Source organism: Fusarium flagelliforme (assembly GCF_020744385.1).
Source record: "Fusarium flagelliforme strain FIESC 12 MPI-CAGE-AA-0113 chromosome Unknown B0J16scaffold_4, whole genome shotgun sequence".
NCBI lineage: Eukaryota > Fungi > Ascomycota > Sordariomycetes > Hypocreales > Nectriaceae > Fusarium > Fusarium flagelliforme.
The window spans coordinates 4,486,154-4,510,039 of NW_025763506.1; the positions used below are offsets into that span (position 1 = coordinate 4,486,154).

Consider the following 23,886-nt stretch of genomic DNA (forward strand, 5'->3'; position numbering starts at 1 on the left):
TCCATGCAGCACACTCACAGTGCCACGGCTTGCCTAGTCAAAGCTGAAGAACGTCAGCCTGCCATCCAAATACCACAAATAAAGGTGATGAGATGTATGCGACTGCGTGAGCCCCTAAAAGATGCATTCATTATGTGAATATTGGATTTCAAGGGAGTAATTTGGGCTGCGGCTGAGAACGGAGGAATGTCTCCTAACTTCTCAATCGGGATGTGGCGAGCTGACACCCTTCCGATCATGGTATAGCCTTCGGCTTGTCAATACATCTGTTTGATGGGCTATTGAAATGCGGATATACCGATTGTCACCCGCGTGATGCGATATCTGCATCTGTCTAAACGAGGTGGTGGTGTAGATATGTGTGGAGTAGAGGCTATGAAGTATTATCCTGACAAATGCTGATGTATTGATACAAGGCCGGTGTGTTATCTGCAGGCAAAGCGCGTGGCTAAACTCAATACCAATTTGCATCTAGGCCAGCGGCTACGACTGATAAGGCGGGTTCAGCTCTCCTCAGTTTACGGGCATCCCTAATCTCTCACAATAATGTGGTTCTGGTTTGACTAACCATTTGCGAAGTGATGAGGCTGCATGATACATATACCGCGTACCGCTCTCAATCCGGAAATGATTAGACACTCGCTCCTTTCCTCGCGCATCTCGTCCAGTATCACAGCTGCTGGGCTTGTGTAACAGGCAGCTGATATGTGATGAAGCCACCGGCATGAAAATCGATGCAGGGCATTTGAAAAGGAAAGATATCCATGATTAGACTCGAAATGAGGATCAGAGGATCATAAAAACTTGAGGTCTAGATGAATCTGCTGTCTCGTTGTGGACAAGGCTGGCGACTCGGCGCTGCTGAAGCTCAAGTGTCTCGGGTCAGAGTACCAAGAAGGGAGAAGTCTTCTGAAGAAGGGCGACTTCATGATATTGGCAAGAGAGATTGAGACTACCTGCACAGCTGAACAAATTCAATCGCCAACGGAAGGGCTAAAGAGTGGTTTGGCCGTTAACAACCTTTGTATAAGATAACTCTCGTTTCCCTCTCAACCATCCAGCATCATCCACCTTCACTTCCTCATCAATCATTCCTCAGCAAGCACTTTATCTAACACAATCGCAACAATGACTTCTGTTTTGCACGTTTCCAGCCGCCCGGCTCAATGGACTCTTGAGCAGCCAGCTTTCGCTGAAGGCGAAGTCACTGTGAACTCCTTCGACTACAACTCTGACGCCAAGCCCAGCTTTGTCTGTGGATACAAGACTCAGTATAACACTATCGAGTCTGAGCCTGTTCTCTAATACAAGCCTATCTGCGAGTACAAGACCTCCGAAAGAAACCTTCCAGAGATCAAGCCCACTTGCGAATTCAAGACTACAGAGTTCACCTCGTCTGGATTCACCTCTGTAGAATTCCAGCAGGTTTCCGAGGCTGCCGAAAAACCGGCCCTTACCATTGTTGAAGACAACACTTCCCCAGAAGGAGAGATGGCCCGCTGTGAGTACATGAAAGCCCGATGTAGTGCCATACTAATACAAATCTCTCACAGCAATTGTCAAGATCGAAGCGCGGTTCGAGAACAAGCTGACCGGCCATTGCATCTGGAAGGTTGGGACAGGCCTTCTGTTCAGCCCTGATGTCGTCGTCACCGGTAGCGAAATTGTATACGACGCAGAGTATCAGCTGGGTACTGCAACCCAGATCAAGTGCTACATTGGCAATCGCGGTCGCAACGTTTCTGAGACCCAGCCTCGATACGGACAAAGTGTTAGATTCTCCGCTGAGTGGACTGAGGGACATAACAGGCGCTCGCGTGACATTGCCTTCATCAAGGTTGCGTCGCCGTCAGTTGTTTCGTCTAGTCAGCAAACAGTTTCTGAAGGTAAGTGGGGTCCTGCTGGTTGTTTGGTATTGAAAACTAATACTGTGTTGATAGAAAAACCTACTGTCCCAGCTGTGACCCATTGCTGCAACTGCAGTGGACATGTAGAGCCTATTCCGACCGTCGTCGCTGAACCTGTTGTTGAGCCAGTTATTGAGCCAGTCGTGGAGGCCGAGCCTGAGCCTGAGGTCATTCAACCCGAGATTCCTGTCGCTGTTTGTGTTGAGCCCATCCTGGAGCCCGAACTCGAGATTCCAGCCCCAGCAAGCCAATCAGACTGCGGATTTGTCGAGATTGAAGCCGAGGCCCCCATTGCCCAAGCCGATGATACTCCCGATACTTCTGTCGTCGAGGAGGCCGACATCACTGACCCCTTCTACGAAGCTCTCAAGAGCGTGTCTCAACTTGACAACAAGACCTTCGACATCGAGTCCTCACTCATTGACGATGTTGGCCAGTTTGCCAGTGTCGCAACTGGCGCTCTCGTCAGCTACGTTGTCGGAGCAGAGATTATCTCCAGCGGTGCAGCAACCGAGCTCCCAGGTGTTCCTGAGCGTGCTCTCCTCGCTGAGGCTTCCCTTCAGGCTGTTCTTGCTATCAAACAGTCTGATGAACTTGACGAAATCATCGCGAGCATGAAGACGAACTGGACCGCCAATGCTCCCCAGATTGATCAACTTTCAGAACTTCTTGCGCCCTACCTCTCTGAAGCTGCAAAGTACATCGTGGAGAACCACCAGCAGAGTTACACTGCTCAAGTCGCCGTTAAGCCCCTCCAGCGCCGTAGCCTTGGAATCAGAGACTTCAACAGCAATGCCAGCATTCAGGCCTTCGTGAAAGGTCTCTTTGAGCCGTCTCTTCCTTTGGCCGGCCGTGAGGAAATCTTCACTAGTCTCGGTCCTGTTCTCCGCACCGCGGTTTCCAATGCTCAGCAGATCGTCGATCAGGCTGGAAAGATGACTATCGGAAGTCAGGTACCCAGGCTCCTCCAGAAGTACGACGGTGCTACTGCCTCCGTTGAGGACGTCCAAGCTACCCGTGTTCTTGTACATCGATCCATCATTGCCGATGTCGCCTATCAGACTCTCTCAACTCTGTCTGACGAGAAGCTGCGCGTTCTTGAGGTCATTCCTGTTGACAATGGTAGCCCTCAGGATGAGACTGTATTCGACTTCGTAAAAAGAATCATGCAAGAAGAGGGTGCCATTTGCCTTCAATACGCCAATGAAGCTGTGCACAAGTTTATCCCCCTTCTTATCGATCGTGTGGCCCAAGTCCTGGAGCCTGCTCCCGTCAAGATTGCCAGCAGCAAGTTTGCTCTTCGAGACTTTCTCAACAGCAAGAAAGGTTCGGTGAAGACTCTTTAAACACATTGTTTTTGGTCGAGTATTGAGAGTTTGGACGTGGAGGAATGTCAAAGGGATGAAAGCCCATCGCAAAAATCACAAGTGAACACGCGCGTGTAGAGGTGTGGTATAGTGGGAGCTGAAGATCGATCACCATCGGACCCGGCCGCAACCGGAAGTTTTCCCTTTGTTAATGTAATTTTGTTCTTGTTCTGTTGTCTCTTTGTCGTTGTATGTAGTTTTCATTTAGCTCTACTGTCAATTGATATATGCGATAATATTTGTCATGATGCTTTGTCTCACGCTGTTAATACCCTAGGTGGGTAGGAAGAAATGTCGTCTAAGGCTTAGGCTATAGAAATAAAGTTACCAAAACGCTAGCCTAATTTAGCATAAGGAGACCAAATTATTTCATCTCTTATGCTTTTGGCGGTCAATTCTTTTGACACCCTTCGGATACCGTCATAAAAATCCTAAACACTGGCAACAGACTTGGTTACCCAGAATGGAATAAACAACTATGCCCAGGCTTGGCGAGGAGAGCTCCATCATCCTGCCGTTTCTTACCGCTTATTGGATGGGTCCTTTTGGTGAGACCCTTAACGTCAGATGTAAGCAGCAGCCTGATTTTGAACGACACAGCCACAGTCCCGTACAACAAGGCAGACTCCAACAGTTATACTATACACACACAATATAGTTCACTTGTATTTCTCACTCAGACAGGAGCTTCCCTCAACCACCGTTGCGCCTGTCAGCGTCTTATTCGTCCTCATCTAAATCCAAAGCATCAGGACATCATGCCTCGCGGACGTAAAACTACTGACTCAAATTCAACCACTCCAAACAAACGTCGACGCACCAAACCAAAGATATTCCACTTCAAAAAACATCAACCAGGTGGATCTGTTCCGTACCCCGAAGAAGCAGCACCCGCGTTCGATCTCGAATCGGTATCAAAAGCCTTATCTCAAGGTTGGGATCCCAACACATCGTGGACAGAAGATGAGCTTGTCTTTGCGCCTCCCGGTGGTGGCTGCGTGATGCCCACCACTACTGACCCATGGTCACACTTCAATACACCACTTCACCGCGCTCTCTTCCAGAAACAATTTGACGTGGCTCAACTCTTGCTTGATCGCGGTGCTGATATTAATCTGTTAAACGCTTCGGGCCGTACCGTATTGCATGAAGCTATTGACCAAGGAATTAACACGCATAATCGTGGATGGACAGAAACATCCAAATGGATTGTCGAACACGGTGCCAACCTGGATAAGAAGACAGAGGACAGGACTGTTGTCGTCACTAAAGAATCACATACTGGCGAATCGCGCGATTATCACAGATCCGGCGGCATCTCCCCATTGAGAATGGCCGTCACTCTACGGGACTTGACCAAGGTGCAACATCTTGCTGAAGCCGGTGCTAACGTTGGCCTGCCACTTGATGGGGAGGGATGTTGGTCTCCTCTTGATGTTGCGTTTCTCCGTCGCCAGATGGACATGGTGGAGATTCTCGAGAACGCTGGCGCGTCGTTTCCAACGGAAATAGAGAACAGCGGCGATAACGATGACGATGACGATGACCTCCAGGAATACAGGAGCCTGCTGTCGTTTTGTATGTCTGGCGAGGGCTTTATTTTTCACTCCGCCGAAAAAAACAACAGTATACCTCCCTCGTCTTGCCAAGCTGTCTTTCGCTCCATCGTCAACACAGATGAATTCAGGTCAGCTTGGGGACAACAAGGTCCTTCGCGGTACCAGGCTTCTGTGTCGACTTTCTTTCGTATCCTCTCGAAAAAGGCACAGATGAGAAATCCTTTGGAAATTCCAAAGTCTTATTGCGGGCTTTGCAAAGATGTCATAAAAAGACTAAACTCGTCAAAGTCTCACGATCTTCAACATGCTCCCAATTTGCAGGAATTAGAGAGAACGGCTCGCGATGGTTGTCCGTTATGCGGTCTGCTGCTTGATGCAGTCGACAAGAGTACAGTGCCTCAAAGCTTGGGCAACCAAACCATAGGCTCTAGTGAGGATGATAAAGGACATAATCCTGAAGGGACTGATCCTGGAGACAAACCCATCACATTGCGCGTCTTCGATACATTTAGGGGAGGGCGTCTGCAGGTACGACACGGCGATAAAATGTCTAGCCTCCAGATCAGTCTTCTAGAAGGTGAGATGCTGAATTACATGACTTGTGTTGGAAACCAAGCTAACAACGTCGCAGAGGAGTTTCTCGACTATTCTCCCGACGGAAGAGAGGAACAGGCTGAGGGGACTGGGTCTTCCCGAGCGCTGTCCTTGAGTAAAATCTGGCTGAGGCGTTGTAGAGAGGAACATCCTGACTGCCGACGATTGCACGATTCGACAGACCCCATTTTACCAACCCGTGTTATGGACGTTACCGGCGGCACATTACACGACCCAAAGATTAAACTCATCGAAACGAGCAGAGTCAAACGAGGTACATACTGCGCCCTGTCGTACTGTTGGGGCAAGTCACGTTGCGTCATAACAACAAAAGCCAACTTGGCCGACCATAAACAGGACATTCCTTTATCAACGCTTCCCAGGACCATCAGGGATGCCGTGCTGGCAACGCGCGGCCTCGGAATAGATTACGTCTGGGTAGATAGTCTCTGCATTGTGCAAGACGATACGGACGACTGGGCAGCCGAGGCAGCAAGAATGGGTGATGTCTACGCAAATGCCATGCTGACAATATCAACCTTATCCGGAACTGACTGCAACGACGGTCTTTTCACACCACATTATCTCAGACAGCAATATGTCCTGCCATTTCCAATTCCCCCTACGTCAAGGCCTACTAGGGATGCGCAATGGCTCCTGCCTGCGGTACAGCCACCTGTGAAGGAGAACCAATATGGTGTACTACAGCTACCCCTCCGAGGGCCGGTTCACTCCAGAGGCTGGACCTTTCAGGAACAGATGCTTAGTACTCGAATTCTCTGGTTTGGTGATGGTCACGTTCAGTGGGAATGCTTGTCCAAATTTGCTGCAGATTCGTCCCCCGAGTCCATGGGTCACTATCAAAACCCTGGGAACAACTCTGATGAGCCCTATCGCTCTCGACGGATGAAAGAGCATCTACAGAGACCCTTCAAGGTTAAGACCAGTCTTTCACACTCTGAGCAGCAAGACCATGAGACCGGAAGAGGAAATGAAGATCCAGTCGATGCGTATACGGAATGGGAGACTTTGGTGGCTGAGTACACGACAAGAAACCTCACTAAAGAATCAGACCGGATTCCGGCAATTCTTGGTTTAGCGAATGTGATGGGACCAATGTTTGAATGCAAGTTTTTCATGGGTATTTGGAAAGGCAAACATTTCCTCCGGAGCCTTTTATGGCAAGTCAACCGGGGAACAAGCACGTGTGCCAACTCGTACCCAACTTGGACATGGGCTTCCAAGTCTGGCTGCGCAATCGATTATTCTATGGCGAACCTAGATGGAGGGCGCGCAGGCTCGTGGCCTACTTCCCTTGTTGCGATAGATGAAACCCAAGGGTCCATTACTCTCAAGGGCCCCGTGGGTAAGCTCACGCCGGAACAAATGGAAAAACTCGCGGGTCATCTCGGCTTTAATTTCACGACCAAGCTATCGATGGACGATGATCCAAAACAAAGCCCGGATAAGCCTCTCTCAACGTATTTAGACTTTCTTCAAGGCAACGGTCGAATGCCTACATGGAACGATCCAAGAAAGAGTCTATTGCAACGGCGTTCTATCTGGTACGTAGATATTGTCAAGTATGAGCACGGTGCTGGACACCAAGGATATGGGTTACCCATGTGGCCTACCGGACAACCCGCATCTGTCGTTAGGTTACTTCTTGAAGCCGCTGATCGCGAGGAACTTCCAAGTTCATTTAAGAGGGTTGGAATTGCCCATGTCCAGTTGGAGGAGCTGGAGGGTATGATGCGCGAGGTTGTGATTGTCTAAGGATGTCATCTCAATCATACTGAATTTAGTCTCTAAATAAGAATAAGCATATCCAGTCCTATCGGTAGTTTCTCCAAGTTGGGGGCTGTGTCCCCTCCCCGTGAGCATCTGTGCAACATACCTGTCCAAAGTACCTCAGTGACAAGCCTCTTGCCTCATTCATATGCAGTCAGCCAATTCAGAACCCAATCGTTAAGCCGCAACGGCTTTGCCCTCAACCTTGCCGATCAATTGGCCAAATCGTAGGCCTGTGTTGCGTGGCATTCGGGCTGTGTATCCAATGGAAATTCATCTGCATGAGCAGACTCTCTTGTTATTCCATCCAATAGCAAGGACACACTATAAATAAAATGACCATGAACCGTAATCGGACAATCAATGCGATATCTTATTATACCCCAGGCTATGAGATCTCAGCCCCCAGAGCCTACCAATCTACCTTTATGATATGCCTATCACTGGTAGCTTAAGACCTTCGGTATCAAGTCACACAAAACATCCCATCATGCCGTACAACCGTCCCGTCAGGGCCTTTTTCCTCTCCGTGTACTCCGCCACGTCATCCCATCCTCGTATCTAACAATGATAAAACAAGCCGTACCTCCTCCACCCCAGCTCAAGAATAAGATCCCGATGTCTCAGATTCTTGCCAAGTCTATTCCAACGTCATGTCTCTCAACACACCCGCAGCCGGGCAATCCGCCCCGGTCAATAACCCGGAGGCAGTTCCCTACGCTAATCGGGACTTGTTGTTCAATTACTCCACTGGGGCGATTGACGTACCGAGAGGGTGCAAGTATCGTCAGTATAGAATCTTTCGATATTTGCTGCCTTGGTATGCTTCACCTAAGATCCAGTTGGGTATGGTGGCTCTTGTGTGTTTTATGTGTCCTGGTATGTTTAATGCTTTGAATGGGATGGGTGGAGGCGGGAAGCGGGATGCGACGCTCGTGAACGACATGGTAAGAACGCCTAAATTTATGATAGAGTTCAATATTGATCAGGTGTAGAACACAGCTTTGTACAGCACCTTTGCCGTTGTCGGTTTCTTCGGGGGAACCTTCGTCAACAGACTCGGCGTCAAACTGACACTCGCCCTGGGCGGCATCGGTTATGGTATCTATACCATCAGCATCCTTCTCTCAGTTCATTTCGAAGATGATGTCCGAGGTTTCAATATCTTTGCTGGCGTGCTTCTTGGCTTCTGTGCAGCAATGCTCTGGACTGCGCAAGGCACGATCATGATTTCATATCCGCATGAACATCAAAAGGGACATTATTTCGCTTGGTTCTGGGGGATCTTCAACATGGGAGCTGTTATCGGAAGTCTTGTAAGTGGCCAATCTGCTTGAACCGTTCTCTTCTCGACCTTTGTGAATTGTACTAATAGTCATCGTTACAGATTCCCCTTGGGACCAACTTTCATACCTTAGAGAACGCCGATGTAAGCGACGGCACATACATCGGCTTCATAGTCCTAATGTTCTTCGGCGCCGCCCTATCCCTCCTCCTCTGCAACGCAAACGACATAATCCGCAAAGACGGATCATACGTAATCCTCATGAAAAACCCAACATGGCAAAGTGAACTGGTCGGTCTATACGAGACCATTCGTTTCGAACCCTTTGTCATTTTCCTTTTCCCCATGTTCTTTTCCTCCAATTGGTTCTACGTATATCAACAAAACGTAGTCAACGGAGCATATTTTACAACGAGGACTAAGGCGTTGAATAGTCTCCTATATTGGCTTGCGCAGATTGCTGCGGCGGCTATTTGGGGATATTTGTTAGATCTAGAATATCTGCGAAGGAGTGTTAGAGCGAAACTTGCGCTCGTGGTTCTTTTTGTGTTGACCTTTATTGTGTGGGGCGGAGGGTTTGTTCATCAGAGGACGTATACGAGGGCGATGACTGATGCGGAGGAAGGGAAGGATTGGGAGGATGAGGGTTATGCGGGACCTATGGTTCTGTATATCTTCTACGGTTTCTACGACGCGGCGTGGCAAGCTACTGTCTATTGGTAAGTCTCCTCACTCTCATACTCATCCAGATTTAACGTCTATAGGTTCATGGGTGCTTTGTCCAACTCGGGCCGTCGCTGCGCAAACTATATCGGCTTTTACAAAGGCATCCAATCAGCCGGCGCCGCCATTTCAAACAACCTGGATGCCAGAAAAGTATCCTTCGGGGCACAATTTCTCAGCAACTGGATCCTCCTCGCTGCCTCATTAGTCATCGCTGCACCTGTCATCTTTCTCAAGATTCGAGATCACGTGGCGGTTGAAGAGGACCTTGAAGGGACTGATGAAACTCTGGCTGATGTTGTTCCTCAACATGCTCGTCGAGATGCGGAAGGGAATCACGAGAGTAAGGATCCCAAGAGTAGTGGCCAGGGTTCTACTGCAGTCTAACTTTAAACATCAGTTGAGCTTGATGAATTCGATATTTCAACCAAATTGTTGCAGAGGAGGTGAGATGCATGCGTCAGGGTATCAGAAGAATTAGCCGCCAAGACCATAAGAGAGAAAATAATTTAGCCAGCTTATGCAAACTTAGAGAAGCACTTAGACTTCTTTATTTTAGCACCCTAAGCATAAGGGGATAATTCTTCTGACACCTCAGGCATGTAAGCTCAACGGAACGACGCTGTTGGTGGCGACCAGAATGATTAATAACAATAAATCCCAAACAATTTCAAATAATCACAACATTAACTCGCCTTCTCATTTTGAAGGATTTTAATTCCATTTATTCTCATTTAAAAAGTATCATTACGTGATCACATCCGATGAGGTTAAACTCCATTAAGATCTTCTGCTTATGCGGGTCCTTGTGTCTCGCCCTTCGCGACCCGACTTCGCGAGATGTTGATCCTTGGCGATAAACGACGCTGACAATCCCTGCAAGAAAAGCATGAACAGATGCATCAACGAGTCATCTTTTCCGAGTGTTTTCGGATCGTCTGGGAATTTGAATTAATGCAAGATAAGCATAATACGCCTCGTATACCCAGAAAATGAGATATAAAAGGTCTGTCTGCTGGCTTGTCAACTAAGTCTCACACACATCCTATAAGCCTTACAGCATCTAGTCTATCAGATAAACTGTCACTCTACTCAATATGAAGTTCGCAAACCTTCTCTCCCTCCTCCCTCTAGTCTCCGCTACTAGCATCAAACCCCGAACAGATTACACCCCCGTGCCCGCCACATCAGCAGAATGCTGTCCCTTCACCTACAAACAAACATGCACTAAGAATCTCGAGCGCATGTATCACATTCAACTCTTCTATAACCGCAAGAAGGGTCTTTCATCCGAAGACTTCAACGCATACTGGGCCAACAACCATACCAAGACCGCCGGAGACTTTCATCTTCGCATGGGCGTTTACAAATACTCTCAGGTGCGTCATACCCTTACCACTTTCCTCAACTCACTAACTGACGTCTGTAGTACCATTCGAATCCCGAGCTTAGAGACCTAGTCCGTGTACCAGGCGCAGCACCTGTCCTTGAATTCGACGGCGCTGCCGAGTTCTGGGTTCAGAACATGGAGACCTTTGCGGCTATGGGAGCTGATCCCTTCTATCGTGATGTTATTCAGGTTGATGAGAGAAACTTTATTGACTTGGAGAGTATGCGGTTGATCGTTGGTGTTGATTATATTGTTGTGGAGAACCAGAATGCTGTTACGGAGCATGGACGGTCTTTCTAAACGACCTTGATTGGTTCATGCCCTTCTTTGAGAAACTACAGCTAAGACAGTTACATTATGATTGTTTTAGCTCCATAGATGTATATCGCTCTCAAATATGGTCTTAATTACATAACTTGGGCTTTATTACCAACCGTGTTTCACTCCGAGGTAGCCAGCCTTGAACGTCTCTTATAAATACACAATTAATATCCTAACTGCGAACAACACTATGTTCCTACCGATCACTCTATTTGGTGACTGATATTCCTAGCCTGAGGCATAGATCTGGTGCTGACCCCGCATTTGCTAATGATGATGCCACAAGATCTACGCTCAACTACCAACACGACACTGGATGCAGAACTGTGTTTTAAGAACCAACACGACAAAACAGCTTGCTTCATTCGGCCAACCAAAATTACATCTCCATATGTGACTCGGACCCCGACAACCAACATACACAATAAACTTTGATCTGCAGTCAACGCGCTGCGCCTTGACAGTTGGCTCGGGGATTCCCTGATTCAGCCTGTGAGCTGCGACATGCTTTTGGTACTACGCTCCGGTAATCAAAAATATACTCTTACTCTTAAAAAGGGCCAAGAAGTACGAGTATGGAAAGACCCAAGAGTGAAAGGACATCAGTATCCAGCTTATCCCCCTCTTCAAGAGTCCCCTCTACTCCAGTATGACACACAGAAACCTCAACAAGACCTGGCGCGACGTTGTCTTTGAACAGTACGAAGCCGACCACGCAGCAGACGTCCCGTTTCCAATTCGCTACTTGATCTTCGGTCCTGAGTGGAAAAGGGATATCTTTATTGAGATCCCCAACAAGATCGACGTGTTTGTCTTTCGTCAAGCTCTCCTCCGCGCCGCTAGTTCCAGACGCCTTGAACCCGACCCGGCCTATGAAGACGACCTTATCAAGATCCGAGCTCACCCAAGATCTAGCTCTGCTGGTGCTGGCAACAGCGGCTAATGCTTTCAAATTCACTATTTATGGTGACGATGGCTGCGAGTCGACTCCGTCGGGTGACCTTCGGGGAGATGGCAACAAAGGTATTTGCTCCATATCTAGATCCGGATGATACTTCCAGTAGTATGGCGCCCGACTAATTCCCTCTCGCTCGCCTAGACTGTGCCCGTATTCCCAACCCTCACAAAGGGTTCTGGCTTGAAGAAATGGGCAACTGCCAAATTGATCTGTATGCCGACGAGAACGATTGTAATAATCGCATATCGCAGCAGTTTTATGGTGCGGCCAATGAGGACGTCTGCATTCCTCCTCAGTTCAAGTGGGACTACTATACTGTAGTCAATTGTTAGGAAGATTTATCGTACTAGCATCATGTATGTAAAGGCATTCGTTATATGAATATTAGGTAGTCTTAAATTTGGAATGGTCTCGTGTTTCTGCGATGTCAATGGACCCGTGATCAGCTTGAACCAACGTCCATTACACGGCAATGTCCTTTCGTTGATATTCGCATGGCAAAACCGCATTGCACTGAACCAGTCTCGTGGTAGTAGGAGATTATCAACTATTCACAGTGCACTCTAGCCTTCACCACTGGAAGAATGGCTCGACGATGCTCAAGCAGCAGCCGGTCAGATCGGGTCTCAGACTTGCTATTCTGAAGTTAATACAGTCACTCAAGAGCCTCCTGCGATACAGTTGGGTTATGCAGGACCCGTGGAAGTAGTATTGAAGCATCCTGATGCCTGGTTTCGGAAGGCATTGGACAATGGAGAAGGTCGATGTGAGCGCTTATCTAACTGAACAGTGAGATGGAGAGAGCATTCGGTAAATGCAAAAGGACATTCTCTAGGGACTTGTATACGAAATGGAACTAGCCATGTAGGTCTCTGGGTAATATAGGCCCATCGTTAGATCCATTAGATCCATCAGATTCATCAGATCCATCGGAAAAGGTTTCTGAAGATATTTACAGTTTGGGTAAGGCATCATACCTCCTTTACCTACACGAAACCTTTTTTGCCCTGTCCTGATATAAGGTTAAGGCTAGCTATAAAATGCCTTCCTTGCTACCATCCGACTTTCTTTCTTCTTCCCCCCCCCCCCCCATCAACAACCTGTAACCTGCAACCACAATTCCACAACAACCGCACTTCCTCATCAAGCAATTCAGCACCTTTCAAACTCCATCACAAGCTCTATAAAAGGCATCAATCATTAGCACACCCCATCCGACATCATGGCGCTCAGTAACCCTTTCGAGAAACTTCCAGTAGAACTCACAACTACGGTTCTCGGCCTCTTGGAGTCTGCCGATATTCAATCCCCAATTAACGCCGATCCTCACATGCTACGTGTTTTCCTGCAACACGAGTGTGCTATCCTTCGACCCCTACGACGAAGTATTTCCCGTCAGTTTCCTGGTGAAAATCTTACACAAGCGGCCATAGCATGCCGTCTGCGCCAGCTCGAGAGTACGCCCCTGTCTCAAGACCGGGCAAAGTATCAAGACGTAGTTCAGCCGATCTTAACACAGTCACCAGAAGAATTACCAGTAACAGAACTGAAGCTCGGGGCCATTGCAGATCTACATCGCCTCTTTTGCGAGGTAGAAGTTTTCACATCTGCCTACTCGAAACAGGCTTGGGAAATGACACAAGATGCGGCCGCTGATTACAATAGCGTACCAAGGACAGACTCCGTTAGACTTCCCCTATCTATCCCACTGTCAGGAAGGGAGAAGGAAGAGATACAAATGGCATATCTACTATTCAATTCATACCGACATACTCTCTGGTTCAGCACCTCTTTTCTGCAGGATTACTACTATCCCAAGTCGCACGCATCTTTGTATTATATTCCCTGGCAATTCGCCCACGCTAACAAGCTTATAAATGTTAGGACCTTCGATGCAGTTCTCGGGTTCTTACTTCGAGAATATAATCGACTTCTGTGTCAGGTAGATGACCTACTCGAAGGTGGATCTAGCGACATCATTTGGCAACTACAAACGAGGGAATTCCTAAACAGCTCCTCGCGTGATAATTTCCAGTTTCCAGCCTACCTCTGCTCGCAAGGCTACCGCCCACTACTGGACTGCCAAGAGATAGGCAATGCCACGGAAGTTGTTCTGTCATTGTACACGCAATATCGTCAGTTAAGACAAAACCGTCACACTTGTCCTTTGGTGGTAGTTACGCACTTAAAGGGCTCGGTGGAGGCACTTTTCGCTGGTTCTCAAACGGAGCGCGACTTTTGGACGAGCGGAGCGTTCATGTTCGACCATGAGAGGCGATTGCAACTTTACGATCGGACATTTCATCTTTTAGAAGACGGTGAGGAGTATGAGCTCTTGGGATGGATATGAGGATGAGTATGACTAGTATATAGTTACTTACCTTCGGAACATTATACTAAGTTGAAGAATAAATACAATGGCATCTGTGAACCATGCATACATCACGAGCTACCACCCAGTCTTTAGATATAGATAAGGATCTTTGTCGCTGCAGAAATAGACAAATACTACGACTTGATCTAAAATCACATTATTGGGGAGGGCGTTAGGACTCGCACCTCCGGGCTGGAGTCAGTGCTAGCACAGAAGCAGAATACCTCAGTAGTCTGTTCTCTTTAGGCTATGATCGGGACATTCAACACATGTACAGACAGGCGCCAGCATCGTGCCGACTCTTCGGAAGCCACCCTCGTAGATTCATGTCTCCATGTCACCGCCTCCGGACGAAAGATAGGAGCCAAGAGAATTACCAGGTTCAATTGGCCTGTGGCCAGTTGGTGTAAGGCGTAGGTTCGTCTGTGATCTCAGTCTCAACAAGTTGTATCCAAACGCTTAGCCTTAGCTCTTCAATTCGAAGCTTGACATGGGGTCGACTTGGTGTTGTAGACATACTCTTAGGAACGAAGTCAGCGTCTGGGTGGGTAACAGGAAAAGTGACCTGTAAGGTTTAGGCTATTAAAGTAAGGTCACCCAACTGCTTATCTAAATTGGTATAAGTTGACTAAATTAATTCATCTCTCAGGCTTATGACAGTCACTTCTTCTAATACCCTGCGGTGCGTCCAGGTTAGCGCAGCTTTCCCAGTAACTTGAGATCATCCCGAGGGACACAGTGGTATCGACATCGTGGCGTTATATTAGTTGATGGTGTTTTTCAGTTTCCCATCATACATGATTGCTGGTATACTTCCTCGATACTACTCGGGGTCTGCTAGTGACACATTTGGTGATAAGATACCCGGCAATGCGTAGGTACTTAATAAGACAACACTTTTTATTTCCTCAATAACAAGGTTTCGCTAATAAAAGCAATACAATTGAGATATCATAACTCAAGACGTAATTCTAGTCTCTGCCTGATGCGCGGAGACTAGAATGGGGACCACTGTCCTATTCTAATATTGTATTTATCTAACTACCTATCTAAATTCTGTGCACACTACAGAGAACACGTCCGATACGAACTCCGACATTCTTGAACATCGCAAGTATTATCGACCATCGTCACCGTTGGTCGTCGTTGTGACTGCAGTCGTAGTCTCCGTCACTTCAGTCTTTGTTGTGGTCTTCTCGCCTTCAATCGTGGTTGTTGTGACTGTTGTCGTCACCGTCTTCTTGGAATCATCTCCACTGGCCCTTTCGCCCCATACCACCAGACCAAGCTCAGTGCCCACCTCTCCTGGGGCAACCCTCGACATCGCCATATCATTCCCAGAGCTCGTCAGTTGTTCATGGCCGGCAGTAGGGGTCCCGACGAGTCGATCCATCTCTCGTAGAAGGTCGGCAGATGTAAGCTGTTCACCATTGCGGAGTCTCTGCAGAAAGGTAGGGTTTGGTGCAAGCGGTCCCGCAGTATCGTTGATTCCCGAGGTCTTTTCGCCATTCTGTTCTTGTTCTTCAGTGTCCCCCTCGTCACTCGAGTCAATCTCCTCATATTCATGCTCAGGGACTGATCTGTACTTTCTTTGGCAATGGTTGTCCCGGAAGATACGCTCCAGATCCTCTTTGTCGGTAAGCGTATCACCTTCCTCTTCGAATCCATGAAGGAAAGCAGCCGTCCAGTTGGGTCCACTGCCTCTCACAAACCACATCAACTGGTTACGCTTGGCAAAGGGTCCATGGTGCTTCCAGTATGAATCTAACCATCGCACCTCTTGGCATCGATTGATATTGCCGTAGTCAGAATAAGAGTCGGCCCAGTAGAATGTTCGAAGTACGGCGTTGAGGTAGGTCCACCAGACGTAACGCATCTTAGGCCTGGCGTCGGTTTTGAAACGGAGCTGGCGTTCGTCAAGGTCGATGTACCGTTTGAATCCGTCGACATCGGAGCGACCTATCCGCCTGTGGACTTCCCGACATTGCTTGTCCAGAACAACGACCTTGTAGTTGATGAGTCCATCTAGTTTCCCATCTGGAACGATGGCAATGTAGCCTTTGGTAAGGGCATGTTCAACCATTTCATGCAGGAATAGGCCGTTGTGAGGAGTGTAGATTTCGTTGGCGGCGCCTTCGCCAAAGATAGCGTCGGCCGTGGATGCATTCTTTGGTGAGAATAGTTGCACTGCCTTTGACTGGCGCCAGGTGTGTAGGACAGGGTCCCATCGCTTTCTTGAGAAGGGTGAGTTGGGAGAATAGCTTTGGGCCATCTCGGTCTCAAAGAGCCCCTGGGCTGAGCTTGCGCTGCTGGTGGAAGAGCCCATCTTGCAGCTGGAAAGTCTTGTGACTTTGTTGTTTGTTGGTGTTGGGCAGTTGGTGTTGGGCAGTTTGGTGGGTTGGGTAGCTGAGTATGTTGAAGGAAGAAGATTCTTTCTCTTTTGAACGTGAAGGGACTCCTTTATATACCCAACAAGGCTGGAGGTTTCGTTGACGCACATTTTCTAGCTTTTCGTTCAAATGAGAGAGTTTATACTGAACAGTGTTGAGTCACAACTTTGAGAAGGATGTTTCGTTTGTGTAAAGTCTGATATCCACCCCAAGATGCAATTGATAAGATCAAAGTAAAATACCACGAGGAGCTCGCTTGTTCAAGCTATTTGATTTGAAGATAACATACCCCGTAGGGGAAATTCGCAAAGGCTTGCGTGACGAGACGCCACATTTCAGATCGCAGATTCTAAACCTTGTGTTCATCAAACACCGAGGGAAAAGGTTATATCTTGAGTCATACAAAGTTAAAATCAGCCCTGTCAACCAGAATCTCCAAGTCCAATGGGTACATCTGAATTCTAGTCCAGTATCTATTTTTGAGTTCTTTGGGGGAGCAGATTCTTCAAAGTATAGAGACCAACAGCCACTATCGTTGTCATGCATAACACAAGATATCTGCCTGATGACCAAGACTTGGCGCACATTAGGTTACAAACAGCAGGACAATCATCTTTAACTTTTCTTGATGTTTTGTTCGCGATATACTTTACCAACTTTAGCAACATCTTTTGTTCTTGATATGGAGTTGAATTTTATGACTAATATGGATGTCGTCAATCCAGCCAATCACATGACCCCCAACCTCACAAGCTGACGACCAACCGGGAGCTACGGAATTAGCCTTTAATCTTCCATCAACATGTCATGAACAATGAAATGCCCCGACTCATCGAAACCGTTAAAGATGGCATCCTGGACTTTTCGGCCCGCTGTCAAAGATGGCTCGACACCCCCAATGGGCGAGGCGTCCTGAAATGCACCATCGCCTACACCATCGCCAGCCTCGCCACTTTCGTACCCTTTGTCGCGAATTTTCTTGGCAAGCCCGAGGGTAAACATGTCGTCGCTACTATTACGGTTTATTTCCACCCTGCGAGGTCGACGGGGTCTATGATTGAGGCTATTCTTATCGCCATTGTGGCTGTGGCTTATGCTGAGGTCATTTCGGTGCTTTCGATGGTTACGTCGGTATTCTTTGGGTCAACGATGCATTTGGCGACGCTGTCGCATGTTTTGGTTGTTGTGGTGTTTATTGGTGGTGGGTTTGGCTTCATGGGATGGGTTAAGCAGAGGATGCTGAATCCGCTCGTCAATGTTGGAACGACACTTGCTTCGCTGGCTATTATTGGTGTCGTTACGAAAGAGAATCACGTCATGTCGAACGTCTTTTCAAATGAGAAGGTACTGCAGGTTTTTAAAATGTTGGTCATGGGCATCACAACGACGACGCTGGTCAACGTGTTTCTTTGGCGAACCTCCGCTCGAGCATCACTCCGAGAAACGATGAATCGCGTTTCGATTCCTTTGGGCGACATGCTCTACATGATCACCAACAGCTTCCTCAGCGGATCCGAAGAATGCTTAGTGTCTGATGGTTTCACGGCTGCCTCGACGCACTACTCGAAGTCCTACGCCCAGATGATGAAGGACATGAGAGAAGCCAAATTCGAGCATTACTTCCTTGGTCACGAAGCGATATACGAACATGAGCAGTCTGTCGCGCGATCCATGGAGACTCTTTCGCAAGCTTTGGGTGGATTGAGGAACGCGACGAATACCCAACTCGAGCAACTGAAACATCCCAAGCCACTCAGCCCGGATGCGGATGGGATCAGTACGCCGAATACGGCACGGGAACTATTCGAGCACTTTAACGAGTCGATAGCAATGACCATGTCAACTGTACGACAGAACCTCTGCCGGATTCTCCACGAGCCACAATTTGGACAGCCGCCCCACTACGAGATCAACGTCGACGAAGACTTGCGCCGGAATCTAATGGACTCGCTGGATACATTCGACGAAGCGCGCTCAGATGCCCTTCATGGACTCTACGAACGGATTGAAAACATGGCCTCATCCGATTTCACAACTCGAGCGAATCTTGAAGAGGTAGCCGCCGCTTGCGGACATTTCACATTTAGTCTACAGTCCTTTGGAGAAGATGTACTGCAGTATCTCGATGTTCTAGATGATCTGCAGTACGTCGTCATCCATAAGAGTCGAAGTTGGAGGTGGTTAATCTGGTGGAAGAACAATGAGCAAGACCTCAATAAAGCTATTAGGTTGTTTGAGTCTGCTGAGGCGGATATGTTGATGCGCAGTAGGCAGAGATCCGTGAGTGGGATGAGTGTAGCGGAAAGCTCTGCGAATGTTCCTACGCCTGTGGATGTGAGGACGTGGTATCATGCGCCTGACTTGAATAAGATACTGGCTTGGTTCTGGAGGAATGTCTCGGCGCTTTTTAAGAAAATGGCGCGAGATGATAGTGAGTCCATCTCCCGTATTGCTCCTGCTTATCTAACTTGATACAGTCCAGTTCGGCCTCAAAGTCGGTATTGGTGCAGCTCTATGGGCAATGCTCGCCTTTCTCAAAGAGACGAGAGAACTGTACACCGAATGGCGCGGTGAATGGGGACTCCTGTCTTTCATCATCGTATGCAGTTTCACGGTCGGCGCTTCCAACACCGTCAGTCTAGCCCGATTCATCGGAACGTTATTCGGAGCTTTGTTTTCGATCGTCAACTGGAAGATCAGTCACGGCTATGCTTTGGCTCTCATACCGCTCGGCTGGCTCACAAGCTTCATCAACTTCTATCTTGTCATCCAACACGGAAAAGCCTCTTTCGGACGAATCAGTCTTCTAGCCTACAACGTCTCAACTTTATACGCCTATAGAGTTAAAAGGAGGGCCGACGGATACGACACCGACGATTCAGTTTTCGAACAACCCGATATCATTGAAATCGCCAAACGAAGAGCCATAGCCGTTACCGCAGGCATAATCTGGGGTCTCGTCATCTGCCGCGTAATATGGCCAATCTCCGCTCGTCGAAAGTTCAAAGAAAGTCTCTCAGTGCTCCATCTCCAAATGGGCCTCATCTGGAAACGCGGTCCACTAACCGTCCTCTTCCGCAGCGAAGGATCCCAAAGCTACCTCAAATCTGGCGAACAAGCCGCCTTACAACGATACGCGGCCAACCTCGACAGTTTGCGAATGTCCGCTGCGTCAGAATTTGAGCTCCGTGGACCGTTCCCCATGGATGTTTACGGACGTGTTCTTAAAGGCACGATGAGAATTCTTGACAGCTTTTATAACATGAGTCTCGTAGCATGTCGAAAGGGGCATCTTACAGAAGGTGAAAAAGCACTGTTAAGTCATACTGCGAGGGAAAGAGCCATTCTTTGTGATCATATCTGTCAGGCCTTCCAGGTTGTTGCTAGTTCTACTATGTTGGAGTATCCCTTTGCTGATGCTACGGGGAGTATTGTCTCTGCGAGGGAGAATTTGTTGAGTAAGATCTTTGAGTTTAGAAAGGAGCATCATGGAGGGCTTGGGAGTGGGGATGGGGTGTTGGTTGAGGAGAGGGATTATGCGCTGCTTTATGCTTATGCTCTTGTTACGGGGCAGGTGGCAGATGAGTTGAGGATGGTGGGGAAGGAGATTGGGAGTCTTTTTGGTGTTTTGGATGAGGATACCCGGCTTTTGCAGTAATGTTTAGAGATGGCTTTCACTAGTGGATAACTGTAGATAACTGTAGATAGTAGGCCTTTATATAGTTCTGAGCAAATATAAGATACTTGGGGAATTGACTATAGAGAGGTTAGAATATGATGTCTCAACTCCACGTAAGCCACAGTGGCGTGAGAAGATTGAGATGGGTATAGTAAAAGATTCCGTTGTCTCATAATCAGCTCATTTCGTAGAAGTTGAGACACGCGCCATCGTGAGAATGGGCTGATTGGACAAGACTAGAACTCCTACTTCCTTCTTCTTCTTACCATTCGTTCACAGTCTACAGTTTCCAACGCAGGCTTTATTGAGAGTTGTCTAGGCTGATGTCTGCATAAATGAAGTATTAAACATTATTGTGCAGTAGCTATCAAAATTAGCAAGTAACTATTCCCCCACCATGTGAAAATAAAGGAAAAATGGACTACATGGATCGTCTCTCAGAGCCTCCATCCATATGATGATCGCCTGTCATTTAACAAATAGGACAGAAAATCTCATCCAGACTGTGAGCCCACGAGCAGTAATATCTTCTGCAGTCCTGCCCATAATCGCACCAGCCGTACTTCCGTGCGACCTTGCTTTGCCTAGAAGAAAAAAAATCTTCTCCTCATCTGTATGGTGCCTGTTACACCGTCCTCTCTTGTTACAGTACTCCCGCCACCTACATCGCTGAACTGCAGGGAAGGTGGACTCACTGCTCTTCTTAGAGAATCCCATCGTGAGATCATCCAGGTGATCGTCGAGATAGTGAAGCGAAACCGGGCCCTTGAGAGCTCCCTTTTCTCGTTCTATGTTCCATATTTCTCCAAATTCACTAGAGAGAAATCCCCTCCAAGACCAAATGTGCACATCGAACCCACATTCTGCAGCTCTCACGGCAGCTGGTATCATATCCGCATCTCCTGAAACGAGCGCAAAGGGACATCTAATGCCGAGAAACATGTACATGGTGGAATTGTAGATCATATCGACAACGATACTAGTGTCGACTTGTTTCTCCTTTCCGTCGAATCGGCTTCGTTTGAATGTCATATCGTCCCAGCCGTGGCGCAAGCGAGCTCGAACTTCGTCACTGACGGGCTGGATATCTGAGCCGTAGCGATGAAAGGCCATGTCAAATTCATCGTCGTTGAATCCGAATCCTTCACCAATGCATTTTTCAAGAACACTGAGGTCGTACTGCCATTTGAGATGATGATTGGGCGATTCGGGGTGCTTTTTGGCCCACTCCTTGCCGCCTTGGATGCAGAGATTGGATTCATCTACGTAGACGAATGCATTGTAAAAGCCTTCGAGTGTAGTGTATCTAGATTCGCTAGATTCACTAGATTTAGAAGTGGTGGACATCGTAGATATGATGAAGAGTAACAAGTACAGCGTCTTCCTGTGAATTGATAAGATGGTGTATAACGTGTAGAGAGGGTAAGACTGAATTGGGATATAGGTTCTGGATGTACCCTCGGATATGAAGGCGGGACTTCGTTCTTTATAGCTCGGCAGTCCTCATTACTGGGCGAAGGTTATCTCGGTCCGTATAGACATCTCGTAGTGATAGCTTCATCTCCCTGGCCATTGCATGTATTGGACGCTCTTGAGTTAGACGCGTAGATCTCGTCTCTCGGGAATCACAAATAGCTAACCCTTGCCAGCGTCATTACACGATCATCGGATACCAACAAACGGACGGAACTCAACCGAGACAGATACATTTCTATTCTTGGGTGATTTATTATCTTACTCTCTGCTCAAAAACAATATGCCTCGTCAAGAGACAAAACGATGAAGGGTAGTGATGTCACAAGTAGATATTTGTAGAAGAACCCAACGGGAGGCGCCACAGCTTGTACAACTGCAGACCCTCGTTCTCTGAGTTGTCATTTGACGTCACGTGTCCATCGAAGGGTCCAGTGAGTTTAACATGGAGCGGTATCACAACCGTTGGTAACCATGAAGAAGTAGCTCCAATAATAGACTTTTTTGTTGGCCAGCTCCTGTCAAGCCAAGGTGTCGTCTATCCTTCCGTGAGGCTGTGTTCCCGAGTTTCACGGTGGTATGTTTGCTCCGCACAGTCCATTCCAGACAGAGTTGCACAAGAGCGTCTATCAAGAGGGTGGATATTGGGCTCTGGTCAACACGAGGGTTTGAGCGTTGATCATACTTCACAGGTGAGAACGATATGCAAAGGAAAAAGAGCAAATTCTATAAACTGATGTACTAAACAAAAACAAAACTCAATACATGAATACAAAAAGAAATGTCAAATCTCGCACATAGCTCTTCTTCGCAACACGTCGGCATCCAAATCATTCAGCTCACGCTATCCGTAACCTCGATCTCCCATTCGGAGGGCTGCAAAGGGTCCAGCCCCCAGCCCTTTCTGTTGCCTTCGTCATACATCATCGCCTGCCTCAATGGCGGCTTTCCGGTTCTCCCTCCGCATCACTCAACTCTGTCGTGAAACGGATACCGTCATCCTCCTCGTCTGCAACACGAGGCTCGACCCAGTTCAAGGTGATATCGTCGAGATGCTGATCAAGCAATCGGATCTCTACAAGGCCATTGTTCTTTAGATCTGCTGCAAGCTCCGCCAACTTCTCAGAAAGGCTTTCCTCCCAAGACCAAACACAAACCGGGAATCCATACTTGACAGCCATCTCGACAGCAGGAACCATATCGCCATCCCCAGAGAGCACGACAAAGTAAGCAGGTTCACCAAAGAAGTGGGCATTCATGATTCGTTCGGTCATGTGGGCAGTGAGTCGAGTGTCAGCTGCCTTCTCCTTCCCGCGGCCGTTGCGATGGCTGTCGAAGGCCGCGACAATGGGGTAACGGCAAGCCCGAAGGAGGTTTAGATGATGATTGCGATGAAGATCTGCGCCATAGAAACTGAACGTTCTGTAGAAGGGATCGATGCCGGCGTAGAGTAAATCGCTGGTGATGATGTCACTGAGGAGGTTGATATCGTAGTCCCAATCGGAATTGCCTTCGGGATGGCACCGTCCTCCGATTGAGATGTTGGAATCGTCAACGTAGATGTTGACTGAGACCAATTGTTGGGGCGTTTCAACAAGCATGGTTGCGGTTGATCGTTTAGACAGGCAAACGAGGTTTGAGTCTTAGTAAAGATAGGGTCGGGAAACATCGAGTTGTTATGCCTTGATAAGTTGTGGATTTGGTGATGGGTATTGTGATAGATCGATAGACCGATAGACGTAATCTGCAGAGACACTTTTGAGAAACTGGCACAGACGACTGATGGGAGAGGTCGATTATATACTCAATTAAACGCACTTCTAGAATGAACCTCATGACATTAATAGTCAAAGGACTGTATTCTCAGGCCAAAGGCCTAGAGTGATCGAAACGCCATATCATCGTTGAAGAAAGGGAACGTCGCTCAGAAGCGTTCCTTGCGGTCACTTGCTAGCTTTCATATCTACTATCAAAGACTCAACACCAAGTTGTAGATGACGATAAAGAGCCACCATTGGAGACTCAAGCTGAGTTCCTTTTCAGAATACATCGTCTCTTAGAACCATATGTGGAGC

At 47.8% G+C, this 23,886-nt stretch overlaps 10 protein-coding genes across 10 annotated transcripts; 7 read left to right on the top strand and 3 right to left on the bottom strand.

Moving 5' to 3' along the window:
* Positions 1-1,128: 1,128 nt before the first annotated feature.
* On the top strand, positions 1,129-3,253 carry B0J16DRAFT_320816 (uncharacterized protein; the record flags this gene model as incomplete). Its single annotated transcript, XM_046125597.1, has 4 exons — positions 1,129-1,251; positions 1,312-1,501; positions 1,554-1,886; positions 1,941-3,253. 4 exons carry the CDS (start codon positions 1,129-1,131, stop codon positions 3,251-3,253), a joined length of 1,959 nt encoding a protein of 652 aa, XP_045983689.1.
* Positions 3,254-3,939: 686 nt separating this feature from the next.
* B0J16DRAFT_415337 (heterokaryon incompatibility protein-domain-containing protein) lies at positions 3,940-7,244 on the top strand. The gene is made up of 2 exons (XM_046133517.1): positions 3,940-5,410; positions 5,465-7,244. The coding sequence occupies exons 1-2, from the start codon at positions 4,033-4,035 to the stop codon at positions 7,201-7,203; spliced, it is 3,117 nt and encodes a 1,038-aa protein (XP_045983690.1). The 5' UTR covers positions 3,940-4,032; the 3' UTR covers positions 7,204-7,244.
* Positions 7,245-7,871: 627 nt separating this feature from the next.
* Positions 7,872-9,613, top strand: B0J16DRAFT_399943 (major facilitator superfamily domain-containing protein; the record flags this gene model as incomplete). The annotated part of the gene is made up of 4 exons (XM_046132477.1): positions 7,872-8,165; positions 8,214-8,534; positions 8,606-9,222; positions 9,268-9,613. The coding sequence occupies 4 exons, from the start codon at positions 7,872-7,874 to the stop codon at positions 9,611-9,613; spliced, it is 1,578 nt and encodes a 525-aa protein (XP_045983691.1).
* Positions 9,614-10,323: 710 nt separating this feature from the next.
* Positions 10,324-10,916, top strand: B0J16DRAFT_320819 (EthD domain-containing protein; the record flags this gene model as incomplete). Its single annotated transcript, XM_046125598.1, has 2 exons — positions 10,324-10,605; positions 10,656-10,916. The coding sequence occupies 2 exons, from the start codon at positions 10,324-10,326 to the stop codon at positions 10,914-10,916; spliced, it is 543 nt and encodes a 180-aa protein (XP_045983692.1).
* Positions 10,917-11,279: 363 nt separating this feature from the next.
* On the top strand, positions 11,280-11,920 carry B0J16DRAFT_343162 (uncharacterized protein). The gene has a single exon (XM_046127986.1). The coding sequence runs from the start codon at positions 11,587-11,589 to the stop codon at positions 11,878-11,880; it is 294 nt and encodes a 97-aa protein (XP_045983693.1). The 5' UTR covers positions 11,280-11,586; the 3' UTR covers positions 11,881-11,920.
* A 1,197-nt stretch (positions 11,921-13,117) lies between these two features.
* On the top strand, positions 13,118-14,245 carry B0J16DRAFT_320820 (uncharacterized protein; the record flags this gene model as incomplete). Its single annotated transcript, XM_046125599.1, has 1 exon — positions 13,118-14,245. One exon carries the CDS (start codon positions 13,118-13,120, stop codon positions 14,243-14,245), a length of 1,128 nt encoding a protein of 375 aa, XP_045983694.1.
* A 1,141-nt stretch (positions 14,246-15,386) lies between these two features.
* B0J16DRAFT_320821 (uncharacterized protein) lies at positions 15,387-16,595 on the bottom strand (the record flags this gene model as incomplete). Its single annotated transcript, XM_046125600.1, has 1 exon — positions 15,387-16,595. The coding sequence occupies one exon, from the start codon at positions 16,593-16,595 to the stop codon at positions 15,387-15,389; it is 1,209 nt and encodes a 402-aa protein (XP_045983695.1).
* Positions 16,596-17,450: 855 nt separating this feature from the next.
* On the top strand, positions 17,451-20,410 carry B0J16DRAFT_343163 (Fusaric acid resistance protein-like-domain-containing protein). The gene is made up of 2 exons (XM_046127987.1): positions 17,451-19,090; positions 19,137-20,410. The coding sequence occupies exons 1-2, from the start codon at positions 17,467-17,469 to the stop codon at positions 20,315-20,317; spliced, it is 2,805 nt and encodes a 934-aa protein (XP_045983696.1). The 5' UTR covers positions 17,451-17,466; the 3' UTR covers positions 20,318-20,410.
* Positions 20,411-20,631: 221 nt separating this feature from the next.
* B0J16DRAFT_399947 (uncharacterized protein) lies at positions 20,632-21,685 on the bottom strand (the record flags this gene model as incomplete). The annotated part of the gene is made up of 1 exon (XM_046132478.1): positions 20,632-21,685. One exon carries the CDS (start codon positions 21,683-21,685, stop codon positions 20,807-20,809), a length of 879 nt encoding a protein of 292 aa, XP_045983697.1. The 3' UTR covers positions 20,632-20,806.
* Positions 21,686-22,552: 867 nt separating this feature from the next.
* B0J16DRAFT_415341 (uncharacterized protein) lies at positions 22,553-23,625 on the bottom strand. Its single transcript, XM_046133518.1, has one exon. It carries the CDS (start codon positions 23,410-23,412, stop codon positions 22,747-22,749), a length of 666 nt encoding a protein of 221 aa, XP_045983698.1. The 5' UTR covers positions 23,413-23,625; the 3' UTR covers positions 22,553-22,746.
* Positions 23,626-23,886: the final 261 nt, after the last annotated feature.